Source organism: Stenella coeruleoalba, assembly GCF_951394435.1.
Source record: "Stenella coeruleoalba genome assembly, chromosome: 2".
Lineage (NCBI taxonomy): Eukaryota > Metazoa > Chordata > Mammalia > Artiodactyla > Delphinidae > Stenella > Stenella coeruleoalba.
This window is the reverse complement of record NC_137147.1, coordinates 47441451-47469025: the sequence shown is the minus strand read 5'-3', so window position 1 is coordinate 47469025 and position 27575 is coordinate 47441451. Positions and strand designations below refer to the sequence as shown.

General features: G+C 37.4%; 1 protein-coding gene and 1 pseudogene across 5 annotated transcripts in view; one reads left to right on the top strand and one right to left on the bottom strand.

Annotated features, from left to right (window-relative positions):
• TXNDC16 (thioredoxin domain containing 16) overlaps positions 1-27575 on the bottom strand; it is a 111917-nt gene that overhangs the window by 28258 nt on the left and 56084 nt on the right. For all 4 annotated transcript variants that reach the window (XM_079913220.1, XM_079913223.1, XM_079913221.1 and 1 more), the window contains 7 exons: positions 26205-26371; positions 25756-25816; positions 21316-21439; positions 17076-17219; positions 16149-16208; positions 5948-6116; positions 5467-5603 (listed from right to left, as the gene is read on the bottom strand). In XM_079913220.1, coding sequence (XP_079769346.1) covers positions 5467-5603; positions 5948-6116; positions 16149-16208; positions 17076-17219; positions 21316-21439; positions 25756-25816; positions 26205-26371 — 862 coding nt within the window. The remainder of the gene's footprint in view (positions 1-5466; positions 5604-5947; positions 6117-16148; positions 16209-17075; positions 17220-21315; positions 21440-25755; positions 25817-26204; positions 26372-27575) is intronic.
• Positions 22990-25520, top strand: LOC307182099 (adiponectin receptor protein 1-like; annotated as a pseudogene). The gene has a single exon. The product of its transcript is annotated as an adiponectin receptor protein 1-like (transcript).

The window sequence follows — 27575 nt, the reverse complement described above, 5'->3', positions numbered from 1 at the left end:
TTTTTAAGGAACCTCCATACGGTTCTCCATAGTGGCTGCATCAATTTATATTCCCACCAACACTTCAAGAGGGTTCCCTTTTCTCCACACCCTCTCCAGCATTTATTGTTTGTAGATTTTTTTGATGATGTCCACTCTGAGTGGTGTGACGTGATACCTCATTGTAGTTTTGATTTGCATTTCTCTAATGATTAATGATGTTGAGCATCTTTTCACCTGTTCATTGTCAATCTGTATATCTTCTTTGGAGAAATGTCTATTTAGGTCCACTGCCCATTTTTGGATTGGGTTGTTTTTTTGAAATTGAGCTGCATGAGTTGCATGTATATTTTGGAGATTAATCCTGTGTCAGTTGCTTCATTTGCAAATATTTTCTCCCATTATAAGGGCTGTCTTTTCATCTTTTTTGTTTCCTTTGCTGTGCAGAAGCTTTTAAGTTTCATTAGGTGCCATATGTTTATGTTTGTTTTTATTTTCATTTCTCTAGGAGATGGGTCAAAAAGGATCTTGCTGTGATTTATGTCATAGAGTGTTCTGCCTATGTTTTCCTCTAAGAGTTTTACAGTGTCTGGCCTTACATTTAGGTTTTTAATCCATTTTGAGTTTATTTTTGTGTATGGTGTTAGGGAGTGTTCTAATGTCATTTTTTACAGGTAGCTGTCCAGTTTTCCCAGCACTACTTATTGAAGAGGCTGTCTTTTCTCCATTGTACACTCTTGCCTCCTTTATGAAAGGTAAGATGACCATATGTGCATTGGTTTATCTCAGGGCTTTCTATCCTGTTCCATTGATCTACATTTCTGTTTTTGTGCCAGTACCATACTGTCTTGATTACTGTAGCTTTGTAGTATAGTTTGAAGTCAGGGAGACTGATTCCTCCAGCTCCGTTTTTATTTCTCAAGATTGTTTTGGGAGAGACCTTCAAGATGGCAGAGGAGTAAGACATGGAGATCACCTTCCTCCCCACAAATACATCACAAATACATCTACATGTGGAACAACTCCTACAGAACATATACTGAATGCTGGTAGAAGACCTCAGACTTCCCAAAAGGCAAGAAACTCCCCATGTACCTGGGCAGGGCAAAAGAAAAAAGAAAACACAGAGACAAAAAAATAGGGACAGGACCTGCACCTCTGGGAGGGAGCTGTGAAGGAGGAAAAGTTTCCACACATTAGGAAGCCCCTTCACAGGCAGAGATGAGTGGTGGGCTGGGGGGAAGCTTCAGGGCCATGGAGGAGAGCACAGCAATATGGCTGCAGAGGGCAAAGCGGAGAGACTTCCACACAGAGGATCGGGCCTACCAGCACTCACCAGCCTGAAAGGCTTGTCTGCTCATCAGCCAAGGTGGGTGGGGGCTAGGAGCAGAGGCTCAGACTTCAGAGTTCAGATCCCAGTAGGAGGACTGGGGTTGGCTTCGTGAACACAGCCTGAAGGGGGCTAGTGCACCACAGCTAGCCCGAAGGGAGTCTGGGGAAAAGTCTAAGAGGCAAGAGACCACTGTTCCAACAGAGACCCCCTGGCTACACGTAATATCAAATGGCAAAAGGTCTCCCAGAGATCTCCATCTCAATGCTAACACCCAGCTCCACTCAACGACCAGCAAGCTGTAGTGCTGGACACCCTATGCCAAACAACTAGCAAGACAGGAACACAATCCCACCCATTAGCAGACAGGCTGCCTAAAATCATAATAAAGTCACAGACACCCCAAAACACACCACTGGACGTGGTCCTGCGCACCAGAAAGACAAGATCCAGCCTCATCCACCAAAACACATGCACTAGTCCCCTCCACCAGGAAGCCTACACAACCCTCTGAACCAACCTTAGTCACTAGGGGTAGACACCAAAAACAACGGGATCTACAAATCTGCAGCCTGCGAAAAGGAGACCCCAAACACAGTAAGTTAAACAAAATGAGAAGACAGAGAAACACACAGCAGATGAAGGAGCAAGGTAAAAACCCACCAGGGCAAACAAATGAAGAGGAAACAGGCAGTCTACCTGAAAAAGAATGCAGAATAATGATAGTAAAGGTGATCCAAAGTCTTGGAAATAGAATGGAAAAAATACAAGAAACATTTAACAAGGACCTAGAAGAACTAAAGAGAAAACAATGAAGAACAACACAATAAATGAAATTAAAAATTCTCTAGAAGGAACCAACAGCAGAATAACTGAGGCAGAAGAACAAATAAGTGACCTCAAAGATAAAATAGTGGAAATAATTACTGCAGAGCACGATAAAGAATGAAAAGAATGGAGGACAGTCTCAGAGACCTCTGGGACAATTTTAAATGCACCAATATTCGAATTATAGGGGTGCCAGAAGAAGAAGAGAAAATGAAAGGGACTGAGAAAATATTTGAAGACATTATACTTGAAATCTTCCATAATATGGGAAAGGAAATAGTTAGTCAAGCCCAGGAAGTGCAGAGAGTCCCATACAAGATAAATTCAAGGAGAAACACACCAAGACACATATCAATCAAATCATCAAAAACTAAATACAAAGAAAAAATATTAAAATCAGCAAGGGAAAAACAACAACTAACATACAAGGGAATCCCCATAAGGTTAATAGCTGACCCTTCAGTAGAAACTCTGCAAGCCAGAAGGGAATGGCAGGACAAATTCAAAGTGATGAAAGGGAAAAACTTACAACCACGATTACTCTACCCAGAAAGGATCTCATTCAGATTCGACAGAGAAATTAAAAACTTTACAGACGAGCAAAAGCTAAGAGAATTCAGCACCACCAAACCAGCTTTACAACAAATGCTAAAGGAACTTCTTTAGGCAGGAAACACAAGAGAAGGAAAACACCTACAATAACAAACCCAAAACAATGAAGAAAACGGGAATAGTAACATACATATCAATAATTACCTTAAGTTTAAATGGATTGAATGCTCCAACCAAAAGACATAGACGGGCTGAATGTATACAAAAACAAGACCCGTATATATGCTGTCTACAAGAGACCCACTTCAGACCTAGGGATACCTACAGACTGAAAGTGAGGGGATGGAAAAAGATATTCCATGCAAATGGATACCAAAGGAAAGCTGGAGTAGCAATTCTCATATCAGACAAAATAGACTTTAAAATAAAGACTATTACAAGAAACAAAGAAGGACAGTACATAACGATCAAGGGATCAATCCAAGAAGAAGATATAACAATTGTAAATATTTATGCACCCAACATAGGAGCACCTCAATACATAAGGCAAATGCTAACAGCCATAAAAGGGGAAAGCGACATTAACACAATCATAGTAGGGGACTTTAGCAGCCCACTTTCACCAATGGACATATCATCCAAAATGAAAATAAATAAGGAAACACAAGCTTTAAGTGATACATTAAACAAGATGGACTTAATTGATATTTATAGGACATTCCATCCAAAAACAACAGAATACACTTTCTTCTCAAGGGCTCATGGAACATTCTCCAGGATAGATCATATCTTGCGTCGCAAATCAAGCCTTGGTAAATTTAAGAAAACTGAAATCATATCAGGTATCTTTTCCAACCACAACGCTATGAGACTAGATATCAATTACAGGAAAAAATCTGTAAAAAATACAAACACATGGAGGCTAAACAATACACTAAATAACCAAGAGATTACTGAAGAAATCAAAGAGGAAATAAAAAAATACCTAGAAACAAATGCCAGTGAAAAAACGATGACCCAAAACCTATGGGATGCAGCAAAATCAGTTCTATAAGAGGGAAGTATAAAGCAATACAGTCGTACCTCAATAAACAACTCAAATAAACAACCTAAACATATACCTAAAGCAATCAGAGAAAGAAGAACAAAAAAACCTCAAAGTTAGCAGAAGGAAAGGAATAATAAAGATCAGATCAGAAATAAACAAATAAATGAAGGAAACAATAGCAAAGATCAATAAAAGTAAAAGCTAGTTCTTTAAGAAGATAAACAAAATTGATAACCATTAGCCAGACGCATGAAGAAAAAAAGGGAGAAGACTCAAATCAATAGAATTAGAAGTGAAAATAGAGAAGTAACAACTGACACTGCAGAAATACAAAGGATCATGAGAGATTACTACATGTCAATAATCATGAGAGATTACTATATGTCAATAAAATGGACAATCTGGAAGAAATGGACACATTCTTAGAAAAAGCACAACCTTCCAAGACTAAACCAGTAAGAAATAGAAAATATAAACAGACCAATCACAAGCACTGAAACTGAGATTGTGATTAAAAATTTTCCAACAAACAAAAGCCCAGGACCAGATGGCTTCACAGGCGAATTCTATCAAACATTTAGAGAACAGCTACACCTATCCTTCTCAAACTCTTCCAAAATATAGCAGAGGGAGGAACACTCCCAAACTCATTCTATGAGGCCACCATCACCACCAAATCAGAAAAAGACGTCAAAAAGAAAGAAAACTACAGGCCAATACCACTGATGAACATAGATGAAAAAATCTTCAACAAAGTACTAGCAAACAGAATCCAACAGCACATTAAAAGGATCATACAACATGATCAAGTGCGGTTAATCCCAGGAATGCAAGGATTCTTCAATATACGCATATCAATTAATGTGATACACCATATGAACAAATTGAAGAATAAAAACCATATGATCATCTCAATAGATGCAGAAAAAGCTTTCGAGAAAATTCAACACCTATTTATGATAAAAACCCTCCAGAAAGTAGGCATAGAGGGAACTTACCTCAACATAATAAAGGCCATATATGACAAACCCACAGCCAACATCGTTCTCAATGGTGAAAAACTGAAACCATTTCCTCTAAGATCAGGAACAAGACAAGGTTGTCCACTCTCACCACTATTATTCAACATTGTTTTGGAAGTTTTAGCCACAGCAATCAGAGAAGAAAAAGAAATAAAAGGAATCCAAATCGGAAAAGAAGTAAAGCTGTCACTGTTTGCAGATGACATGATACTATACATAGAGAATCCTAAAATCTACACAAAGACTCATAAATAAAAATATTCTTTACGTATAGCAAAAAGAAAAAAGGGAAACAAAAATATTATTTGTTGGCAAATAGTTAAATAAATTATGGTATATTCATCCAATCAAATATTATACAGCTATGATTTTTTGAAGAATATTAATCACATGAAAAAAGGCACCCACTTAATGTTAAATAAAAACAGCAGATACTAACCTAAATACATAGTACTAGCCCAATTACACTAAAATGTACATAGATATGCAATATATCAGTACACAGAAAAACAGTGAAGGAATTACATTAAAGTTCAACAACTCTAAATACAGATTTTTATTTTTTTCTTCCAACCACTCTGTATTTTTAAAATTCTCTAATTGAATTCTCTATAATTTAGAAAGATATTAATTCTTTCAAAAAAAAAAACCTAGTAAATGAGTCTTTAGCTCTATATTACATAATTTAAATGTTCAATTCCACTTACCTGTTGTCATAGTTGGACTAAACAGCCCCAGTACTGACACGCTAGAATAGGAGATCAGGTCTTTATGTAATTTCCCACTTAAATATTCTTCTGCTTCTTGGACAGACGTAATATTCACTGGGCATGAAATCCTGTTGCTGGATGAATATTTAACTATATTCAAAATTCATTTTTAAAGATACCTTTCAGCTTGTAAAAAAATAGTAAAATGTACTGAACGTAGCATATTCCACAGGACAAGCATCTGACAAAGTAAAGACAATTAAATACTATCCTAAACAAAAAATCAGCCTCATTAAACAAAACTTCTATCTCCCTAAAGGTGATGGAATGTAGTAGATAGGCTCTGCTCATTAGTGTTTCCCCTGTGATCTCAATTCATACCTTCTTAACCTATCCAAAGTGTGTCAAAAAAGTATGGGAATTAGAAGTTTTATAGACCTAACATTTTAAAAATCTTAGGGTGAAGCTGAATACTTACAGCTTGATAAATTTTAGGAGATCTTCAGTTCCTAGCATACCAGCGTAAGATACTGGGTTCTCGCCTTCCCTGTACATCTTTACAACAGGAAATTCAGTAACATTTTGCTTGGCACATACATGAGACCAATCTGCACAGTTTACTCTAGTAAGCAGCATAGTAGAGGTGCCTAAATAAAAGGAAAATGCACATTTTACAAATGTTAATGTAGAAAACTCATTTGTTGAGAATTGTCAATATTTTTTATATCCCATTCTTTTATTTAATGCTTATTGGAGTATAATGGCTTCACACTACAGTGTCAGTTTCTGTTGCACAACAAAGCCAATCAGCCATATGCATACACATGTCCCCATATCTCCTCCCTCGCACCCCTCTAGGTCATCGGAAAGCACCGAGCTGATCTCCCTGTGCTATGTTGCTGCTTCCCACCAGCCAACTATTTTATATCCGGTAGTGTATATATGTCGATGTTACTCTCACTTTGCCCCAGCTTCGCCCTCCCACTCCATGTCCACAAGTCCATTTTCTATGTCTACCTCTTTATTCCTGCCCTGCAACTAGGTTCATCAGTACCATTTTGGGGTGGGGGGAGAGGGGGATTCCATATATATGTGTTAGCATAGGGTATTTGTTTTTCTCCTTCTTACTTCACTCTGTATGACAGACTCTAGGTCCATCCACCTCACTACAAATAACTCAATTTTGTTCCTTTTTATGGCCAAGTAATATTCCATTGTATATATGTGTCCCATCTTCTTTATCCATTCATCTGTCGATGGACGCTTAGGTTGCTTCCATGGCCTGGCTATTGTAAATAGAGCTGCAATGAACACTGTGGTACATGACTCTTTTTGAATTATGGTTTTCTCAGGGTATATGCCCAGTAGTGGGATTGCTGGGTCGTATGGTAGTTCCATGTTTAGTTTTTTAAGGAACCTCCATACTGTTTTCCATAGTGGTTGTATTAATTTACATTCCCACCAACAATGCAGAAGGGTTCCCTTTTCACCATGCCCTTTCCAGCATTTATTGTTTCTAGATTTTTTGATAATAACCATTCTGACCAGCATGAGGTGATACCTCTTTGTAGTTCTGATTTGCATTTCACTACTAATTAGTGATGTTGAGCATCTTTTCATGTGCCTCTTGGCCATCTGTATGCCTTCCTTGGTGAAATGTCAATTTAGGTCTTCTGCCCATTTTTTAACTGGATTTTTTTTTTGATATTGAGCTCCATGAGCTGTTTGTATATTTTGGAGATGATCCTTTGTCTGTTGTTTCATTTGCAAATATTTTCTCCCATTCTGAAGGTGGTCTTTTTTGTCTTGTTTATGGTTTCCTTGGCTATGCAAAAGCTTTTAAATTTAATTAAGTCCTATTTGTTTATTTTTTTTTTTATTTCTGTTACTCTAGGAGGTGGGAGAAAAAAGACCTTATGTCAAAGAGTGTTTTTCCTCTAAGAGTTTTATAGTGTCTGGTCTTACATTTGAGTCTTTAATCCATTTGGAGTTTATTTTTGTGTATGGTGTTAAGTAGTGTTCTAATTTCATTCTTTCACGTGTAGCTGTCCAGTTTTCCCAGCACTTATTGAAGAGTTTGTCTTTTCTCCATTGTATGTTCTTGCCTCCTTTGTCGTAAATTAAGTGCCCGTATGTGCCTGGGTTTATCTCTGGGCATTCTATCCTGTATCATTGATCTATATTTCTGTTTTTGTGCCAGCACCATACTGTCTTCATTACTGTAGCTTTGTGGTATAGTCTGAAGTCAGGGAGCCTGATTCCTCCAACTCCATTTTTGTTTCTCAAGATTGCTTTGGCTATTCGGGATCTTTTGTGTTTCCATATGAATTGCAACATTTTTTGTTCTAATTCTGTGAAGGATCCCATTGGTAGTTTGATAGGGATTGCATTGAATTTGTAGATCGCTTTGAGGAGTATAGTCATTTTCACAATATTGAATCTTCTAATCTAAGAACATGGTATATTTCTCCATCTGTTTATGTCATCTTTGATTTCTTTCAGCATTGTTTTATACTTTCTGAGTACAAGTCTTTTGCCTCCTTAGGCAGGTCTACTCCTAGGTATTTTATTCTTTTTGTTGCAGTGGTAAATGGGAGTGTTTCCTTAATTTCTCTGATTTTTCGTTGTTGGTGTATAGGAATGCCAGAGATTCCTGTGCATTAATTTTGTATCCTGCAACCTTACCAAGTTCATTGATTAGTTCTAGTAGTTTTCTGGTGGCATCTTTAGGATCTTCTATGAATAGTATCATGTCATTGGCAAACAGTGACAGTTTTACTTCTTCTTTTCCAATTTGTATTCCTTTTATTTCTTTTTCTTCTCTGATTGCTGTGGCAAGGACTTCCAAAACTATGTTGAATAATAGTGGCAAGAGTGGACATCCTTGTCTTCTTCCTGATCTTAGTGGAAATGCTTTCAGTTTTTTACCATTGAGTATGATGCTTGCTGTGGGTTTGTCATATATGGCCTTTATTATGTTGAGATAGGTTCCCTCTATGCCCATTTTCTGGAGAGTTTTATCATAAATCGATGTTGAATTTTGTCAAAAGCTTCTCCTGCATCTATTGAGATAATCATATGGTTTTTATTCCTGAATTTGTTAACGTGGTGTATCACACTGATTGATTTGCATATATTGAAGAATCCTTGCATCCCTGGGATAAATCCCACTTGATCATGGTGTACGATCCTTTTAATGTGCTGTTGGATTCTGTTTGCTAGTATTTTGTTCAGGATTTTTGCATCTATGTTCATCAGTGATATTGGTCTGTAATTTTCCTTTTTTTGTGATATCTTTTTCTGGCTTTGGTATCAGAGTGATGTGCTTTGTAGAATGAATTTGGGAGTGCTTCTTCCTCTGCAAATTTTTGGAAGAGTTTGAAAAGGATCAGTGTTAGCTCTTCTCTAAATGTTTGATAGAATTCGCCTGTGAAGCCATCTGGTCCTGGACTTCTGTTGGAAGATTTTTAATTCTGGTTTCAATTTCATTACTTGTGATAGGTCTGTTTATACTTTTAATTCTTCCTTGTTCCATCTTGGAAAGTTCTGTCCATTTGTCCAAGAATGTGTCCATTTCTTTGTCGTTGTCCATTTTATTGGCGTATAGTTGTTTTTAGTAGTTTCTTATAATCCTTTGTATTTCTGAAATGTCAGTTGTGATTTTTCCTTTTACATTTCTAATTTTATTGATTTGAGTCCTCTTCCTTTTTTTCTTGATGCGTCTGGCTAAGGGTTTATCAATTTTGTTATCTTTTCAAAGAACAACCTTTTAGTTTTATTGATCTTTGCTATTGTTGTCTTTGTTTCTATTTCATTTGTTTCTGCTCTGATCTTTATGATTTCTTTCCTTCTACTGACTTTGGGTTTTCTTTGTTTTTCTTTCTCTAGTTGTTTTAAGTGTAGGGTTAGATTGTTTATTTGACAATTTTCTTGTGTCTTGAGGTGAGACTGTATTGCTATAAACTTCCCTCTTAGAACTGCTTTTACTGCATCTCATAGGTTTGGGGTCATTGTGATTTCATCAACATTTGTTTCTATGTATTTTTTTTTATTTCTTCTTTGATTTCCTCAGTGATTTCTTGGTTATTTAGTAGTGCACTGTTTAGCCTCCATGTATTTGTGTTTTTTACAGGTTTTTTTCCTGTAATTGATTTCCAATCTCATAGTGTTGTGGTCAGAAAAGCTGCATAATACAATTTCAATTTTCTTAAATTTTCCAAGGCTTGATTTGTGACCCAAGATGTGATCTATCCTGGAGAACGTTCCATGTGCACTTGAGAAGAAAGTGTATTCTGACACTTTTGGGTGAAATGTTCTATAAGTATCAATTAGATCTATCTGGTCTATTGTGTCATTTAAAGTTTGTGTTTCATTATTTATTTTCTGTCTGGATGATCTATCCATTGGTGTAAGTAGGGTGTTAAAATCCCCTACTATTATTGTGTTACTGTCAATTTCTCCTTTCATGGTTGTTAGCATTTTCCTTATGTATTGAGGTGCTCCTATGTTGGGTACATAAATATTTATAATTGTTATATCTTCTTCTTGGATTGATCCTTTGATCATTATGTAGTGTCCCTCCTTATCTCTTATAACAGTCTTCATTTTAAAGTCTACTATATCTGAGTATTGCTACTCCAGCTTTCTTTTGATTTCCATTTGCATGGAATATCTTTTTCCATCCCTTCACTTTCAGTCTGTATGTGTCTCTAGGTCTGAAGTGGGTCTCCTGTAGACAGCATACATATGGGTCTTGTTTTTGTATCCATTCAACCAGTCTGTGTCGTTTGGTTGGGGCAGTTAATCCATTTACATTCAAGGCTACTATCGAAATGTATGTTCCTATTACCATTTTCTTAATTGTTTCGGGTTTGTTTTCGTGGGTCTTTTTCTTCTCTTGTGTTTCCCACTTAGAGAAGTTTCTTTAGCATTTATTGTAAAGCTGGCTTGGTGGTACTGAATTCTCTTAGCTTTTGCTTATCTGAAAAGCTTTTGACTTCTCCATCAAATCTGAATGAGATCCTTGCTAGGTAGAGTAATCTTGGTTGTAGGTTTTTCTCTTTCATCACTTTAAGTATATCCTGCCATTCCCTTCTGGCCTGCAGAGTTTCCGCTGAAAAAATCAGCTGATAACCTTATGGGGATTCCTTTGTATGTTATTTTTTGTTTTTCCCTTGATGCTACTTTTTTCTTTGAATTTAATTTTTGTTGGTTTAATATATGTATTGGTGTGTTTTTCCTAGAGTTTATCCTGTATGGGACTCTCTGTGCTTCCTGGACTTGATTGACTATTTCCTTTCCCATGTTAGGGAAGTTTTCAACTATAATCTCTTCAAATATTTTCTCAGACCCTTTCTTTTTCTCTTCTTCTGGGACCCCAGTAATTCGAATGTTGGTGCATCTCGTGTTGTCCCAGAGGTCTCTGAGATTGTCTTCAATTCTTTTCATTTTCTTTTTTCTGCTCCTCAGCAGTTATTTCCACCATGTTGTCTTCCAGCTCACTTATTCATTCTTCTGTCTCCGTTATTCTGTTATTGATTCCTTCTAGTGTATTTTTCATTTCCGTTATTGTGTTGTTCATCTCTGTTGTTTGTTCTTTACTTCTTCTAGATCTTTGTTGAACATCTCCTGTATTTTCTCAATCCATGCCTCCATTCTATTTCCGAGATTCTGGATCATCTTTATTATCATTACTATAAATTGGTGCTGAGATGGGGACCTCCTTGAGACCTCACTCTGATGAATATTCCCTGGGATCTGAGGTTCTCTGTTAGTCCAGTGGTTTTGACTTGGAGTTCCCACTGCAGGAGCTTCGGCCAGACCCCGGGCTTGTGAACCAGGATCCTGCAAGCTGCCAGTTCATTTTGGGGTTCCTCCCATCTCCTTGGGGATCAGAGTCCCCCATCAGCAGCCAGCAGGCGCCCTAGTTGTGGGAAGATGCTATCTCTGCATCTTCCCACCTCACCATCTTGACCCCGCCTCTATATCCCATTCTTATTACAACTTCTCAGCAGCATGAAACACTCCAGCTGAAACACTCTCTTCCCTTGATTTTCTGCACCACCTTCCTCTATTGGCTCCCATCCCCACCCCTGACTCTCTAGCTGCTCCTTTTTGGTCCCTCTTGCAGGCTCTTCTGCCAGTGGAGTCAGGAGTTCCCCCAAGGCTCAGTTTAAGCTGCTTTCTCTTCTTCTTCTACCCTCTCTTCTAGACAATCTCAATAATCATCGACAACCTAATGAATCCTAAATTTATAGCTTTGGCCCAGGCTCATCCTTTAAAGTTCCAGACCAATGTATTCTTACTGCCTTCTCTAGTTCCCTTTGAACAGAAACATCCTCAAACTCAAGATGTCTAAAACAAATATGGCTTCTTTCCTCTGAATAGTGGTGAATGTTGCCATCTTTGTATAACTCGGAAAACAAAGTATCATCTCTTGCGCTTCCTCATTCCTAAACTCCACAGGTCTAATCACATCAATCAGCATGCCCTTCAATTTTACCACCTGAATTTTAAATACCTCTTATATCTGTCCCTCTCTCTTCACTGCCACCATTTATCATTTCTCCTAATTTATCTCCCTGAATTCGATATGTCTCTACACTGAAGCTAGAGATATCTTTTCAAAACTCAAATCTACTTTGCTACCAGCCCACACCCACCAGTTTCTGCAGTCAGGTCTTTTCACCCCTTCCGATCTCTGCACATGTGACCACTTCAAGGAAGCCTCCTCTGACACCCTGATCTGCATCAGATTCCTATGCTCTTAGAGGACCAAGCTCTTTTCCCTATCTCATCATGTAATTATGTACTCATCTGTGTTGTTATACAATTAGAGCTCCCTGAGAGTAGGGACTGTGTCTGTTTTCCTTGTCACTGGTTTTCCAGCACCTAGAGTGGTCCTTGAACATGAAACACCTTAAATATGTGTGTGAATAAACTAACACATGGAATTCATTTAGGGCTTCACATACCCATCCTGTCTAAATATTATAATTTCTTATTTATTTAAAATATAATTTCTTCTCAGCCCAAGAAAACACACCATAGTGGAATCCCAAAGAGAAATTTCTACTTGTTCTATACTAATACAGTTGACCCTTGAATAACACAGGTTTCAACTGTGCAGGTCCACTTATATGTGGATTTTTTTCAATAGTAAATATTACAGTACTACACATTCCAAGATTGGATGAATCCATGCATATGGAACCTCAGATATGGCGCAACCATGTATACAGAGGGCCAAATCTGTTATTCTTGGATTTTCTACTGCACGGAGGGTCAACATCCCTAATCCTTGTGTTGTTTAAGTCAACTGTATATGCAAGGCCCTCCAAAATGTGTAACTAATTAGGTGAAGAGATACCAAAAAACAAATGACAAAGCACCACACAACTCAGCTAATGAAAGGAAAGAATAAATTCAAATAAAAGGAAACTTTAATATAATATTAGATCAAAGAAGGAATCTTTGTGTATCAATATAGGTTATATCCTACTTTAAGATGTTATCTACCCATATGTCTAAACTTGTGAAATGCAGTATTTTAATATTTTATTGCCAAAAGTTTTAATACTGAAAATTCTTTCTTACATTTTAAATGATCCTAGATTATATCTCATAGATGCAATAACTTACTACCTTAGATTTAGTGTTAGCAATCTGTTTGATAATATAGGCAGGGTCTAGTCTGTCTTATTCACCACTATAAACCTGCTGCCTAGTACAATGTCTGTTACATATTATGTGCCCAATAAAAATTTGTGAAATGTGCCCTGATATTTCTTCGTGAACAAATTTTCAATGTTTACACTAAAGTACATTAATACCTGAATATTATATGTGCATATAAACAAAAATAAATCCTTATTCCTTGTAAAGTTGGATCTACTCTATAAAGTTCTCTTATCCTTTATTTTAATCATTTAGTCAATAAATATCTAGTGGTGCTTGTACTGGTGCTTGTTCAGACAATATCATATTATGTACTGCCACCCAAGGATGGAACATGGTGTTATTACAAATGTAGTTCTTTCCCTTCAATAAGCATCCTCAATGGGTCTACTGCTAAAAATGTTATTATTCCTTTGTCCAAGTTGAAAACTTTGATGTTATCTTTAAAACTGGAAAAAGAATATTGATACATATCATTAAAAGTTATAAGGCTACTTATACTGAAGTTATCACATTTTAATTTTCTTTCCTGTAAAATGGTTTCAATACTTAATCATGTTTCAAATGGAAATAGTCTAATATTCTAAGCTGACTGTAGTATTACATTCCACATACTTTATCAATGCAGCAATTCCAAATAGGGGTCTTAATTTAAAAGAAAAACAAAGCAAAACAGACTCTCTTAGCTACAGATACTATGTAATTATAAAAACTTGACATTTGCTGCCACCTTGTGACTGACTATAAAATATTCTCCATCCTCTTGTACTAAGAGATAAAAAGTGGCTTTTTCCCAAATCAACATGAGAGATTACAGGACTAAAGGACCAAAGTATTACAATATTTTCCCAATTTACAAAATTACAGTATAGGCTTCACCATAGACACAAAACACTATTCTTACATATAGTATGCATTTCTATATTAAGCCTCATGAACTTCCAAAACAATCCATTTATCTGATATCTAATTACTAACAGGATTGTTATTCATAAAGAACATACTAATCAAAAAAGGAATCAAGCCCTTGGGTTGGTTATCTGCTTTTTTTTTTTTTTTTTTTTTGCGGTACGCAGGCCTCTCACTGTTGTGGCCCCTCCCGTTGCGGAGCACAGGCTCCGGATGCGCAGGCTCAGTGGCCATGGCTCACGGGCCCAGCTGCTCCGCGGCATGTGGGATCCTCCCGAAACGGGGCACGAACCCGTGTCCCCTGCATCGGCAGGCGGACTCTCAACCACTGCGCCACCAGGGAAGCCCTGGTTATCTGCTTTTTTATTCTACAAACACATACAACCAAGAGTCCTTGCACTGAGGGGTCACATCTTTATTTGGTCATTAACAGAGAAGAAAGTAAGAGAATCTTTTTCCATTTTCATTTGGTATCTAACCAAATGGCCTGGGGAGGGGGGAATAATTCTATTATTCAGGGACATTATCCAATTACTATTTCATTGTGGTTTATATTTTCCCCCTTTTTCTTTCTTCTAATTATTTACCAATAAGCCTGGAAAACCTAAGAGAAGAAACTTAAATCTGTCTATAAATTGCCACCATAAAGGAGAATCTAAAAGAGAATGACAAGATTGCTTTAAAAAAAAAAAAAAGTTAAGGGGCTTCCCTGGTGGTGCAGTGGTTGAGAGTCCGCCTGCCAATGCAGGGGACATGGGTTCGTGCCCCGTTTCGGGAGGATCCCACATGCCACGGAGTAGCTGGGCCCGTGAGCCATGGCCACTGAGCCTGCGCATCCAGAGTCTGTGCTCCGCAACGGGAGAGGCCACAACAGTGAGAGGCCCGTGTACCGCAAAAAAAAAAAAAAAAAAAAAGTTAGGGATCACAGTATCTATAGACTTAATCATCTCTTCACTTGGGGAATGAAATAATCAAAAGTTGGATCAAATGTGGTTGGGAAATGAATGGAAGAGAAATGGTTCAAAAATGATTTTTTATACCTCTGATGTTTTTATTACTGTAGAAGATGTTGCATTTAGGATTGACTTTCTGGAATCTATTTCTTGAGTTCACAAAAGTCCTCAATATTTAAGTTGTATACCAGTACACATTTTCCACTAAATAAAACAAAATTTATGAAACTCTACTATATTTGCTTAATCATTTACTCAACAATTATTAAACACCAGATATTCTGTAATGTAATGCAATGCACCAAGTCCAGTGAGCCGAGTATAAGACACACTCTCCACCCATAAGGAACTTACTAAAAAATGAAAGAGCCTGTAAGCTAGTGCCTCAAAACTAAATGGTGGATGCATTCCTGGAGTAGCCAAGAAAAAGCCTATTTAGCCATAATAGCTTTTATTAACAAGAAAAATAGAGTAGAGGAAATCATATTAAAGATACAAAGCATGATATATTCTGTCTTATTCAAGTGATTACAAAACATTATACTTACCTAAGCCAACACTATCTGTCTCTTACTAATGCTAAGAGGCCTCCCTACTCCTCCTTTTTTCTTTGCTGGGATGGTGGCATAGACATTTTGAGTTCATTCCTTGGATTCTTATTTGTCTACCACTGAATCAGGTTTCATAGAATAGTTAAAATAAAAAGATCCTAGCTATTAAAAAATATCCTAACTGTATAGCTTCAAGAACACTGGTATCTTAGTTCCTTCATTAGGATGTGGTCTTATCTATCAAAATTTTATTTAATAGTATTTAGTATATATAGTATTTAGTATATATTTAATAATATTTAACAGTAACTGGCACAGAGTAGGCACTCAATAAATGTTTGCTGAATGACTGAATTCAGCCAAAAAGATTACTGGATTAACTATGTAGCTACAAGACAGTTTTATGAAGACAATCAAAGTGAATGCTTCTGAGAGTTCTGAAACTCATGGTTCATTAACTTATTAACCTTGGAGACACAAACATAATAACCTGAAATTTTACATGGGTTTCTACATCTTTAGCATGACACAGTTATACAAATAGCTATGGCTCAAAATCAGGAAAATAAGCATGCATACCACAGTATACCTTTCAACTTAATTGCCACATCGATGTAGGACTGCAGAAATGCCATGGATACTGCCTGCCCTACGTTAAAATAAAAAATTAAACAGATATTACAATGTACATATCTCTAAAGCAGTGGTCCTCAACCTTTTTGGCACCAGGGACTGGTTTCGTGGAAGACAATTTTTCCACGGACTGGAGGGTAAGGGGATGGTTTCGGGATGATTCAAGCACATTACATTTATTATTATTATTATTACATTGTAATATATAATGAAATAATTATACGACTCACCACAATGCTGACAGGAGGCAGAGCTCAGGCAGTAATGCGAGCAATGGGGAGCGGCTATAAATACAGATGAAGTTTCGCTGGCTTGCCTGCTGCTCACCTCCTGCTGTGTGGCCCGGTTCCTAACAGGCCACAGACCAGTACGCGTCCATGGCCCGGGGGTTGGGGACCCCTGCTCTAAAGCATCCATACTTATATATAACAAACATATAGATTTATGGGGTTTCCCCAAATTGTTATTTATTAGTAAGAAATATCCTAGTACGCAGTAGTCAATATTGTTCAAACATTTAAGAGGGTTTCTACGTTCATACTGCAAGGAGTATACTTGAACAGCTATTGTTTGAGGATAAAAGCAATATAGTGCCTATAAATCTATAATAACTGTTAATCAGTCGTTAGCTTGAATAACAATAATTTTTCTAAATTAGTAAGCTTAACATCTAGTTTAATCATGAACCTTCAATTTGTAAGTCAGATATATATAATCAGTTTTACAACCCCAGAATCAGCTAGAAGTAAATATTTCAAAGTGTGGAACATATGAAAATTATGTCACTTTAAAATGTGCTATAACAGAATGCAAAAATAAAGTCTGCCTACTTTAAATGCGCTAATATGCAATATAGTAGTCACCTCTAAAGGCTCATACTCACAGCCAGCATAGAAAAGCACTATGCTGTCAGAAGCTGTTACTGTCGCATTAAATGTCTCTTCTGTTAGTTCCACTGCGAGTTCCAAAGGTAACTGTCTCTTCCTGTCTCTGTAAACAGTTTCTGCCACTTCATCATCTTGAATATCTAAAATGTTTGAAGAGGAATTAATATAAATATAAATGTATAATTTTAAAAATTTAAGCTCTTCTCCCAGGCAAGCATGTGAAAATTTGGTATTTTATAAAAACTTCTGAATTCATACAATCTTAATATTTAAAATGCATGATATTTAGAAAACTTTCCAGTTGTCTGGCTTCCTATCTTAAATGACTCTCAGATGCTTCCTGACCCAGAAATTGTCAAGTTTTAGTCAATTCCAAAAGGCGTTAAACTTGTCAAGAAATAATATAAATATCGCTCTTTTATTTCTAATCAACATATTAATTTATAAGCCAAGAAAGTCCTACCATACATATTTGACAGTGTTTCTTTAGCTTCTACTACATGCCAAGCACTGTGACAGACACTAAGGAAAGTGGTAAACAAAACAGACATAGTCCCTGACCACTTAGAGCCTCTATCTATGGAAAAGTCAGTCAATAAACTGATCACTAAATAAATATATAACTATAAATGTGATCAGTTTAAGAGGAAAGGTAAAATACACAGTGAGAGATTTTAACAGAGAGATTTAGATTGGGAGATCCAAAGTCCACCAGATAGAGAATCAATAAAAGGATGTTTTAGGCAAAGGGAAAACACATGCAAAACTCTGAGAAATAAGAGCTAAGCATATTCTAGGTACTGAGGGAAGGCAAATTTGACTAAAACAAGATGGCCTGAAGAAATAACATCAGAAAACTCTAGGCTAGACAGTAGCTGGATTATAAGAGGCCATATAAGCCAAGAATTTTGAATTTTATTCTAAGTGTATTGAGTTAAGGGTGGATTTCTGAATATATAAAAAACTTTCACTAACCACAATATATAGAAATATTGAATCATTATGGTGTTCAACTAACATGTTACATGTCAATTAAATCTTAAAAAAAAAAAACTTTTCATTAAGATAGACAGATAGACCCATCCACCCACCCATTCATCCATCCATCAAAGTATGTGGTAAAAAAATAAAAAACACATTATGAATTCACAAATATCCTATTGGAATTTATATAGATTGTATGATAACACTGGAGGGACATCTAACTTGATAAGAGAGACAAGCTTCCTAGAAGAGTTGACACAAGATGAACATTAAAAGAAAAATAAAACTTAGGCAGGCAGTAGAGGCATATGGAGTAAAAGGGACAGCATGTACAAAGCAACAGTGGCATGAAAAATCATGATAAAGTTGAAATCTGAACACTGACTCTCTGATATTAAGAATTATTGTTAACTTTGTAGATGTAGTAATAGCATTAATTATGTTAATTTTAAAAGGAGAATCCTTACATTTCTGAAATACACAGGGAAATATTTATGGATGAATTTGTATGTTTGGAATTTGCTGCAAAATAATAAAGGGAGGGCAGTGATTGGAATAGGATTAGCCATAAACTGATGGTGGCTGGGCGAGGCCAGGTAATGGGTACCTGGAGATTTGTTCTATTATGCTGTCTGCTTTATGGTAAGTTTATAATTCTCTGTAACAAGATATTAAAAAGAAAGGAAAGGAGGAAGTGAGAAAGGCAATGCATTCAGAAAACTAAATTATTATTTTCCATATGATTGCTAATACTATAAAATAAAATACTAGGTCTGGATTTCAGTACCCTACTGGCAATTTTTAGCTGTGTAACTCTAGTCAATTATATAACTCTGTGTCTCAATATTCAAACCTGTGAAACATAAGAGTTCGACTATTAATTTTAAGGTACTTTTAAATACCACATTCTATGGCACTAAAAGTTATGCCCTCAATACCAAAATTAATAAAGGCCAATTTTCTCATTTACTGTATTTTTTTCTTATTATTCATGTATTTTCATTTTCCTGCCAGTCCATTCTTATTTCCCAATCCATCCTTTCTTCTCTTCTCTTGTCCAAACACCTCCTTCTTGCTTCCCCATTCTCTTAATAAGCCACCCTCATTTATAAATTTATAAATTTATAATTTATAAATTTATTTATTCCTCAGCTCAAACTTTCACCAATTCATATATATATATATATATATATATATATATATATATATATATACACACACACTCACTCTCTTTAGCCACACGTTTGTTTTTCTTTTTCATACTCTCCTTTTGGAGACTTCAGTCCATTTAATTCTGATTCATCTTGTGCCCATTTCCTTTGAAGGGCATTTTTCTTTATATTCTGCTCTTACATCATAACAAGCTCTTTCCAAACCCTCATCCATGTCTCATATAAATGGGAATGAAATGAAAATGAGAAGGAAACTGTGTATATGGGCACGACATCAAACTATATTATGGGTCAGTATGGATTACAAACATAGGAAGTTAAGACCAAAAAAAAAAAACCCCAAAAAACAAAACAAAGCAAAAAATTCCACTACAAAGCAAAAAAAGAAAGCTGTTTAAGAAACATGAGAACTGGGCTGAGGAGAGAAGATAGGGGAGAGTTAGAAAAAAAGAGAAGGCAGCACCAGAGGGCAAACTAAAGCCAGAGAATCAGGAAGTAAAACAGGGGACATGGCAACAATGAAATTTTGAAACAGGCAACTACCACTGAGGACAGGAATCTTATTAAATTGACAGATAATTCCTCTGACTCTGAAGAATATATGAACCATGATAGGAATAAAGCAGGGAGCAAGAGAGCAGAACACAGATCTGCCTATACAATGACGATGCTACGGAGAAGAACTCTGGCTTAAATCATGAGCAATTCTAACCTCTGTATATCAGAAAAAAACTAGAGCAGTGCTCAAACCAAGAAGCTGGTCACCAGTAACAGTTAAAGCTCAGAGCCCTTATTAAATGTATAATATAGATGTTGATCCTAATAATAAAGGGACCTCATGAAAACAATATGTAAATTACTTCCATCTTGGGACTCATGATAATAGGACTATATAAAAAGTATTTACGGGACTTCCCTGATGGCCCAGTGTTTAAGAATCCACCTGCCAGTGCAGGGGACACGGGTTCGAGCCCTGGTCCGGGAAGATCCCACGTGCCGCAGAGCAACTAAGCCCGTGTGCCACAACTACTGAGCCTGCGAGCCACAACTACTGAGCCTGCACACCTAGAACCCATGGTCCACAACAAGAGAAGCCACCACAATGAGAAACCCGCGCACTGCAACGAAGAGTAGCTCCCGCTCGCTGCAACTAGAGAAAGCCCACGCACAGCAACAAAGACCCAACACAGCCAAAAATAAATAAATTAATTAATTATTTAAAAAGTGTTTACTAAATGGGACTCATGATAATAGTACTATATAAAAATTCAAGTATTTGCTAAATGGGATACAAGAATGCACAAGACATAATCCCTGCCTTAGAAATTTTATAGACCAATAGAGAGAAAAGTAAATAAGCAATTTCAGAATAGGACTGATGTTATAAAAGAAGTACTAGGAATGATAATGATCGTAAGTAAGATTTCAAGTCAGAATGCTCCACATGCCATTTGTGTGACATTGGGCAGATCACTTAACTGAGCTAAAACACAGATTTTTTCCTCTACAAAACGAAGGTGACCTCAGCTAACTCAGAGGACAGCTATCAAAGTAAATAATGAGTGGGAAATAGCCTTGAAAACTATAGAATACTTCAAAAATGTAAGCAATAAAAAGAAAAACAGAAATAACATATTAAAAAGAATTATTAAAATGTTATCAAAATTTACTCCCTATACTGCTAACAATTGGATTCATTTACAACTACAAATACAACTATATTTATCAGAATTTCATATCCTAATAGGAATAATAAAAATAAAATATCATACTGTGGCTCCTGGGTCCTTTTTAAACATGGAGTAGACCAGTAGGGCTGAAAGAAATGATGTGGAGGATAAAGACACACTTGTGGAAAGCTAGAAGCCTGACATGTAACAATGAAGGGTATTGCACTAAACAAAATAGAGCATCCTTATATCTTTACACCTCATCAAGTTGCTAAAATGAAATTCAAAATTAATTTCTTCAGGCCTCTTCACATTCTTGAATGTGACAGTTAATTCACTGAAATTTCACTGACCTTAAGGATGTTGGGCATAAATGGGAGGGGAGCATGATCATCAAAAAAACATATTACCCATATCTGGACCTTCAATGTCATTGTCTTCATCTTCGTGCATTTCCTCAATGTGCATACTACTTTCCACACGGGATACGATTAAATCAATATTATTTAACACCAAAAATTCCACTGGCACTCCCTAGAAATACATTAATTTTAAAAGATATGACTAAAATATAACAAAGCATTTTAATACAAAAATGTTTTACTTGTTTGATACTAAAATGAAATGAAACTAAACCTCTGAACCTCAATTTTAATATTTTTTTTAAAAAAGGTAAATTAACTCCACGATCACTATTAAAAGCATCCAAAGTATACGTTATAGAAAGATAGTGTGTGCTACTGAAAAAGAGGGCAAAAAAGAACTGCAAGTCTCGCTTGCTTCTTGTCACAATCACATTACACTGACATCTGAAGCATTTTACATATAACAGTAACTCCTACCTCAATACAATTGAGGTATAAAAATATATACAATTTTATTGCAAACAGAGACAAAATTATTTTGTATTCTACAGAAATATTCAGAATAATACTTCATCTAAAAAAATTCCACTAAAAAGTTTAATTGCCTGTTTAGCCATAAACATAAAAATACTATCTGCCCCTAGGTATTTTAAGAATACCAAATTCTATTCCATTGAAATTATTCCATTAAAATTTCTTTCACTAAGCCTCAACCAAAACATTTTTAAAACATGAAATTTTAGGCTACTGGATTATTTTAGTAAATTATCCCTGCTGCAACCTCATGATAAAACTTGAAGGGATGAGGAGTTGCTTCTTATGGATGAGCAAAGAAAGTGGTTTCTTGAGATGGAATCCACTGCTGGTGAAGATGCTGTGAAGACTGTTGAAACGACAACAAAGGATTGAGAATATTACAAAAACTAAGTTGATAAAGCAGCAGCAGGGTCTGAGAGGATTGACTCCAATTGTGAAAGACGTTCTACTCTGGGTAAAATTCTACCAACAGCATTGCTCTGTAGCATACTACAGAGAAATCTTTCAGGAAAGGAGGAGTCGATCAACGGGGCAAACTTCACTGTCGTCTGATCTTAAGAAACCGCCGCAGCCACTGCCCTGGTCGGTCAGCAGCCACGTCAACATCAAGGCGGGACTCTCCACAAGCAAAAAGATTACAACTCACTGAAGGCTCAGATGATGGTTAGCATTTTTTTAGCAATAAGGAATTTTTAAATTAAGGCATATACATTGTTTTTTTAGACATAATGCTATGGCACACTTACTAGACTACAGTATAGTATATATATAACTTTTATATGCACTGGGACAACAGCATGAACTTTAATTCTTCTACAAAACCTATTTCCCGATGACAAATTAAGTAATTTCTTACTTAGGGGTCTTTACCTAATAGTAAAAAAAATAGCTTCAGAAAGTATTCTTTCCATTACCTGGTCAAAAAGCAAAGCATACTAGCCCCACAGTGTACACATTTGAACAATACTACAGTTCTCAAAGTATTTTCCTATTGGGTCTCATAAAACTTCTTGTAAGTTAGAAGGGGAGGTTTTACGACTATTTCACAAATGAAAAATCTGAGCTTGAAGAAGTTAATTCAGTTATCTGGACCCAGAACTAGCAGGAACAGAATCCAAGTCTTCTGACTCTTTAGCCCAGTATTCCTATCATAGACTTATGCAAGGGAGTTTAAGTTTAAACTGTCTGGCAGTTCATAAACATATCAATAATTTTTTAGCATATGTATATAATATTTACAAGATGTTCAGAATTAAAGAGTTCTTAATTAAGAACAATTTAAGGAAAAAGGGACATTGACAGAAATTTACAGAGGAATTACAAATGACCTAACTAGTCAAAGTTATCAAAGACATGCAAATTAATACTGAAACTTTTTTTGTGTATAGAAATGATTTTTTTTTTTAAGATTACTGTTCAGTACTGGCAAAGATGTATGAGAAACAAGAAATTCCAAACCCTGCTGGTAAAAGTATAACCCTTCTGGAGGGAAATTTGACAATGTATTTTAAAAGTCTTAAAAATTCCCATTTCCTTTAATAAAACTTACTTCCAGAAATTTAGCAAAAGGAAAGAATCAGAGATGTCCAAAACAGTGTACAAAGGCAGGCATCACAGCACAATAGCAAGTAATGAAATATAACTGTACATGAAAAGCAGGATATATAGCATGATCCTAAATTTCTTTACAATATATATATAGGCAGAAGATTCACACCGCTTGGCCACAGGCCGCCTCCAGTGCCGCGGGATGTAGCGCGGGGTCCGCGGCCCCGAGCAGAGCCCACCGCCCGCCTGTCTTCCATCACAGGGAACTCTTTGCTCCCTGGGCCCTAGAGACCCCACCCTTTCCCCAAGCTGAAGCCACAGGGCATTGAGGTACCAGCCAGATGTCTTCTCACAAAGGACCTGTGGTGGCCCAGGGCAGTGGGGCTCCTGCCGGGAACAGGGAGGCTGACACAGCAGAGCTGGCTGAGCTGGGCCCCCTGCTAGAGGAGCTAGGCAAGCAGGGCATTGCCAGCCCAAGCAAAGCTGAAGAAGAGCAGGCATGCCCAGTGCCTCAGGAAGAGGAGGAGGAGGGGTGGGTGCTGACACTTCCCCTGCAAGCCCACCATGCCACGGAGAAGATGGAGGAGTTTGTGCATAAGGTCTGGGAGGGGCACTGGAGGGTCATCCGCACAACGTGCTCCCCAACTGGCTGAAGGACAACGACTACCTGCTGTACGGCCACAGGCCGCCCATGCCCTCCTTCCGGGCCTGCTTCAAGAGCATCTTCCGCATCCACATGGAGACGGGCAACTTCTGGACCCACCTGCTTGGTTTTGTGACGTTTCACTTTCTGGGAATCCTGACCATGCTGAGACCAAACACGTACTTCATGACCCCTCTTCAGGAGAAGGTGGTGCTCGGGATGTTCTTCCTGGGCGCGGGGCTCTGCCTCAGCTTCTCCTGGCTCTTTCACACTGTCTATTATCACTCAGAGAAGGTCTCTCAGACCTTCTCCCAACTGGATTATTCAGGGATTGCCCTGCTGATTACGGGGGAGCTTTGTCCCCTGGCTCTGTTACTCCTTCTACTGCTCCCCACAGCCATGGCTCATCTACCTCTCCAGCGTGGGCACCTCTGCCATCATTGTGCTGCAGTGGCACCGGCTTGCCACTCCTAAGCACCAGCAGACAAGAGCAGGGGTGTTCCTGGGGCTTGGCTTGAGCGGCATCGTGCCCACCATGCACTTTACAATCGTGGAGGGCTTCGTCAAGGCCACCACGGTGGGCCAGATGGGCTGGTTCTTCCTCATGGCTGTGATGTACATCACCAGAGCTGGCCTTTATGCCGCACGGGTTCCCGAGCGCTTCTTCCCTCTAAAATCCGACATGTGGTTCTAGTTTCATCAGATCTTCCACGTCCTGGTGGTAGCAGCCGCCTTCATCCACTTCTACGGGGTCTCCAACTTTCAGGAGTTCCGATATGGCCTGGAAGGGGGCTGTACTGACGACTCCCTCCTCTGAGCCGCCCTGCAAGGGCGCAGGAGGAACTTTCCAAGTGCTTTTAAAATAACTTCTTTGCTAAAGTGAGAGCAAGGGTCTGAGTTGTCTGTTTCTAGAAGAAACCTCTTAGAGAATTCAGTACCAACCGATCTTCAGCCCACTTCACACTCCTGGGCAATAAACTCTCCTTTCCCTCGCTGAGAGCAGTGGGGATGGGCAGACGTGGCCGCCTCACCACTGAGCCGCGCCCTCCTCAGTAAGGCAACTACTGTCCCCTCACAGAGATGGGGCTTTGAAACTCATGTTGAGATTTTACGCCCCCTCCAGCCATTCTGGGGAAAAATGATGGACTGGGACTCTTCAGAAATTCTGTTTCCAGAAGAAACTGTCCCTCCCTCACCCACGTTTTGACTTTGTAACCTGGCTTATAACAGGCCATCCGTTTTTGTAGCACACTTTTGAAAAACAATGATAACCTCATCCATCTTTTGAGGGCCTGGACCTGCTCACACAGCAGGAAGAACAAAGCCACCAACTTTTACACAGCCCGGCTAATCATGGAGGTGTGTCCAGGCTTCAGATAACTTGAGTTTTAATTTTTTTCTTGGCAGAGTAATGTAAAATTAAAGTGGGGAAAGATATTTAATATTTAATACTAAGCTTTAAAAAGAAACCTGCTATCATTGCTATGTATCTTGATGCAAAGACTATGATGATAATAAAAGAGTACAGGAGACACTTGGCATTCAAAAAAAATTAATAAAGAATACATATATATTTAAATAAACACACACACACGGAGAGACAGAGTAACAGATGAAAAAAACACACCAAAATGTTAACAGCAATTATCTTTGAATAGTGGCAATTCACAGAATTTTCCTATAATAAGTGTATGTTACTTTAGGACCGCATGTATTAAATAAGCAGACACTGTAGACCAATATATAAAACGACTAACCTCTTCTGCTCTTTTGAAGACCACATTAGCATTCTGAGGAAAGTCCACTTCCAAAGAGTCCCTTTTTCAAAATGGAAATAAATGTTTTATGTTGTTAATCTCAAGAATAATAGTCATCCAGGATGTCAATCTAAAATAGAGCTGTAAGTTCTTATACTAAAAAATGTTTATGAAGAAAGATTACAATTTAGTGAGTCTGAGAAATTTTACACATAAACACAGATCAGATTTTCTACCCTCTGTCTTAATCTACAGCTTCATTTAGCAAAGTTTAAAGGTCTAAATATTAATCAAGCTGATAATTAAAGACTTTAGCTCAGCAACTGGTTTTAACTATATTAGAGTCCGTTAGAGATCTGATTTTATTTATAAGTGAACAGACTGCCATATAAGAAAAATATTAGTGTTCTGCTAAATACAGTATAGTGACTACTTTATATTTAAAATACCTTAACAGGAGCAGAACTCCTGCTTTTCCCAGAAGACGCCAAGCAACCCATTCTGCAGTTGTTCTATCAGCTTCATATGTAGCTTGTTGACTAACAATAAAAACCAGTGGTAATCCTAGTTGAAGATGAACAGTTGAAACTTGTTGAGGATCTTCAGCAACTTCAGTCTTCATTTAGAAAAAGAACAAAACGTCTTTACTATGTGATAATAATGTTCCAACATTTGGATTTAAACCCTGCTAATTCTTATCAATAAAGATGAGTGAAAAAACAAGTCTGTGAAATAAATCCATTAACATTAACAGAAATGGTCTCATGATTTTCTAAGTTTAATGCTCCCAGTGTACCTGTATAGTTTAAGCATTATGAAACTAACAAATTTTACAAGGAGTTAAACAGAAATTTACAACCATAAAGGATAAGGATATTATAAAGAAACAAACAAAAAAACCAATAAAAAACTGTGGTACTGATAAATAAAGAGATAGATATTTGAAACAAAACAGAACAGATAACTAAGGAACAAATACTTACACATAAGAATTTAACATATAATGACATATTACAGAACAATGAGGAACATCTGAGTTGACATCAGCTTGAATATACACATCTAATTTCACCCCCTCCAGAAATCCCAGCACAACTACAGCAGTAGGGTTTTTCAAAAGAGATAAACATACATATGTGAAGAAAGGAAAAGAGAAAAGGCAGCAAAATTTTGGAAGCTGGAGAACAAAACCCTAAAGCCATGAGAGAGGAAAAGCTAAGAGACAATTCCACTTTAACTGCAGAATCCTAAAATTGCTCAGGAACTGTCACTGCCTGGTGTCTCTGGAACTGGGAGAGAAATATTGGAAGGGGAATGGCAGGAAGGCTCCAAAATAAGGAGGAACAGGTAAAACTTTTGAGGAAGCATTAGATCCCTAGATTCCCCTCCCCAACTCCATGAACTTAGGTCCCTCCCTCACACCAGAAGAAATCTGGCCGGACTGCAGGAATAGCTGAGAGTGGGAATACCATACCCAAAGCAGGGGGATTGAGTACCCAAATGCTGAGACTCCTTTTAGCCCTTTCCCACTCAGTTTCCAGTATGCTAGCAGCCAGACTTCTGTACACCAGCAGAAAACTGGAAGTTCCTTTTCTGGGGACCTTGAGTAACCACAAGAAAAAGTCTAAAGCTACTGACATTGAGGTTCACCAGAAAGCAGCCCAGATCCAATCACCCTATGGAGCTCAGAGCTAACAAGTGCGATCTACAGCCTCAGAATTTCCAATCAGCTTTTTTAGTTTCAGATTCTAAATCATGAACAAGGAGTAACAAGCATCTAAGGAAAGCCTCTAACATGAAAGACAGAGACCAGAACAAAC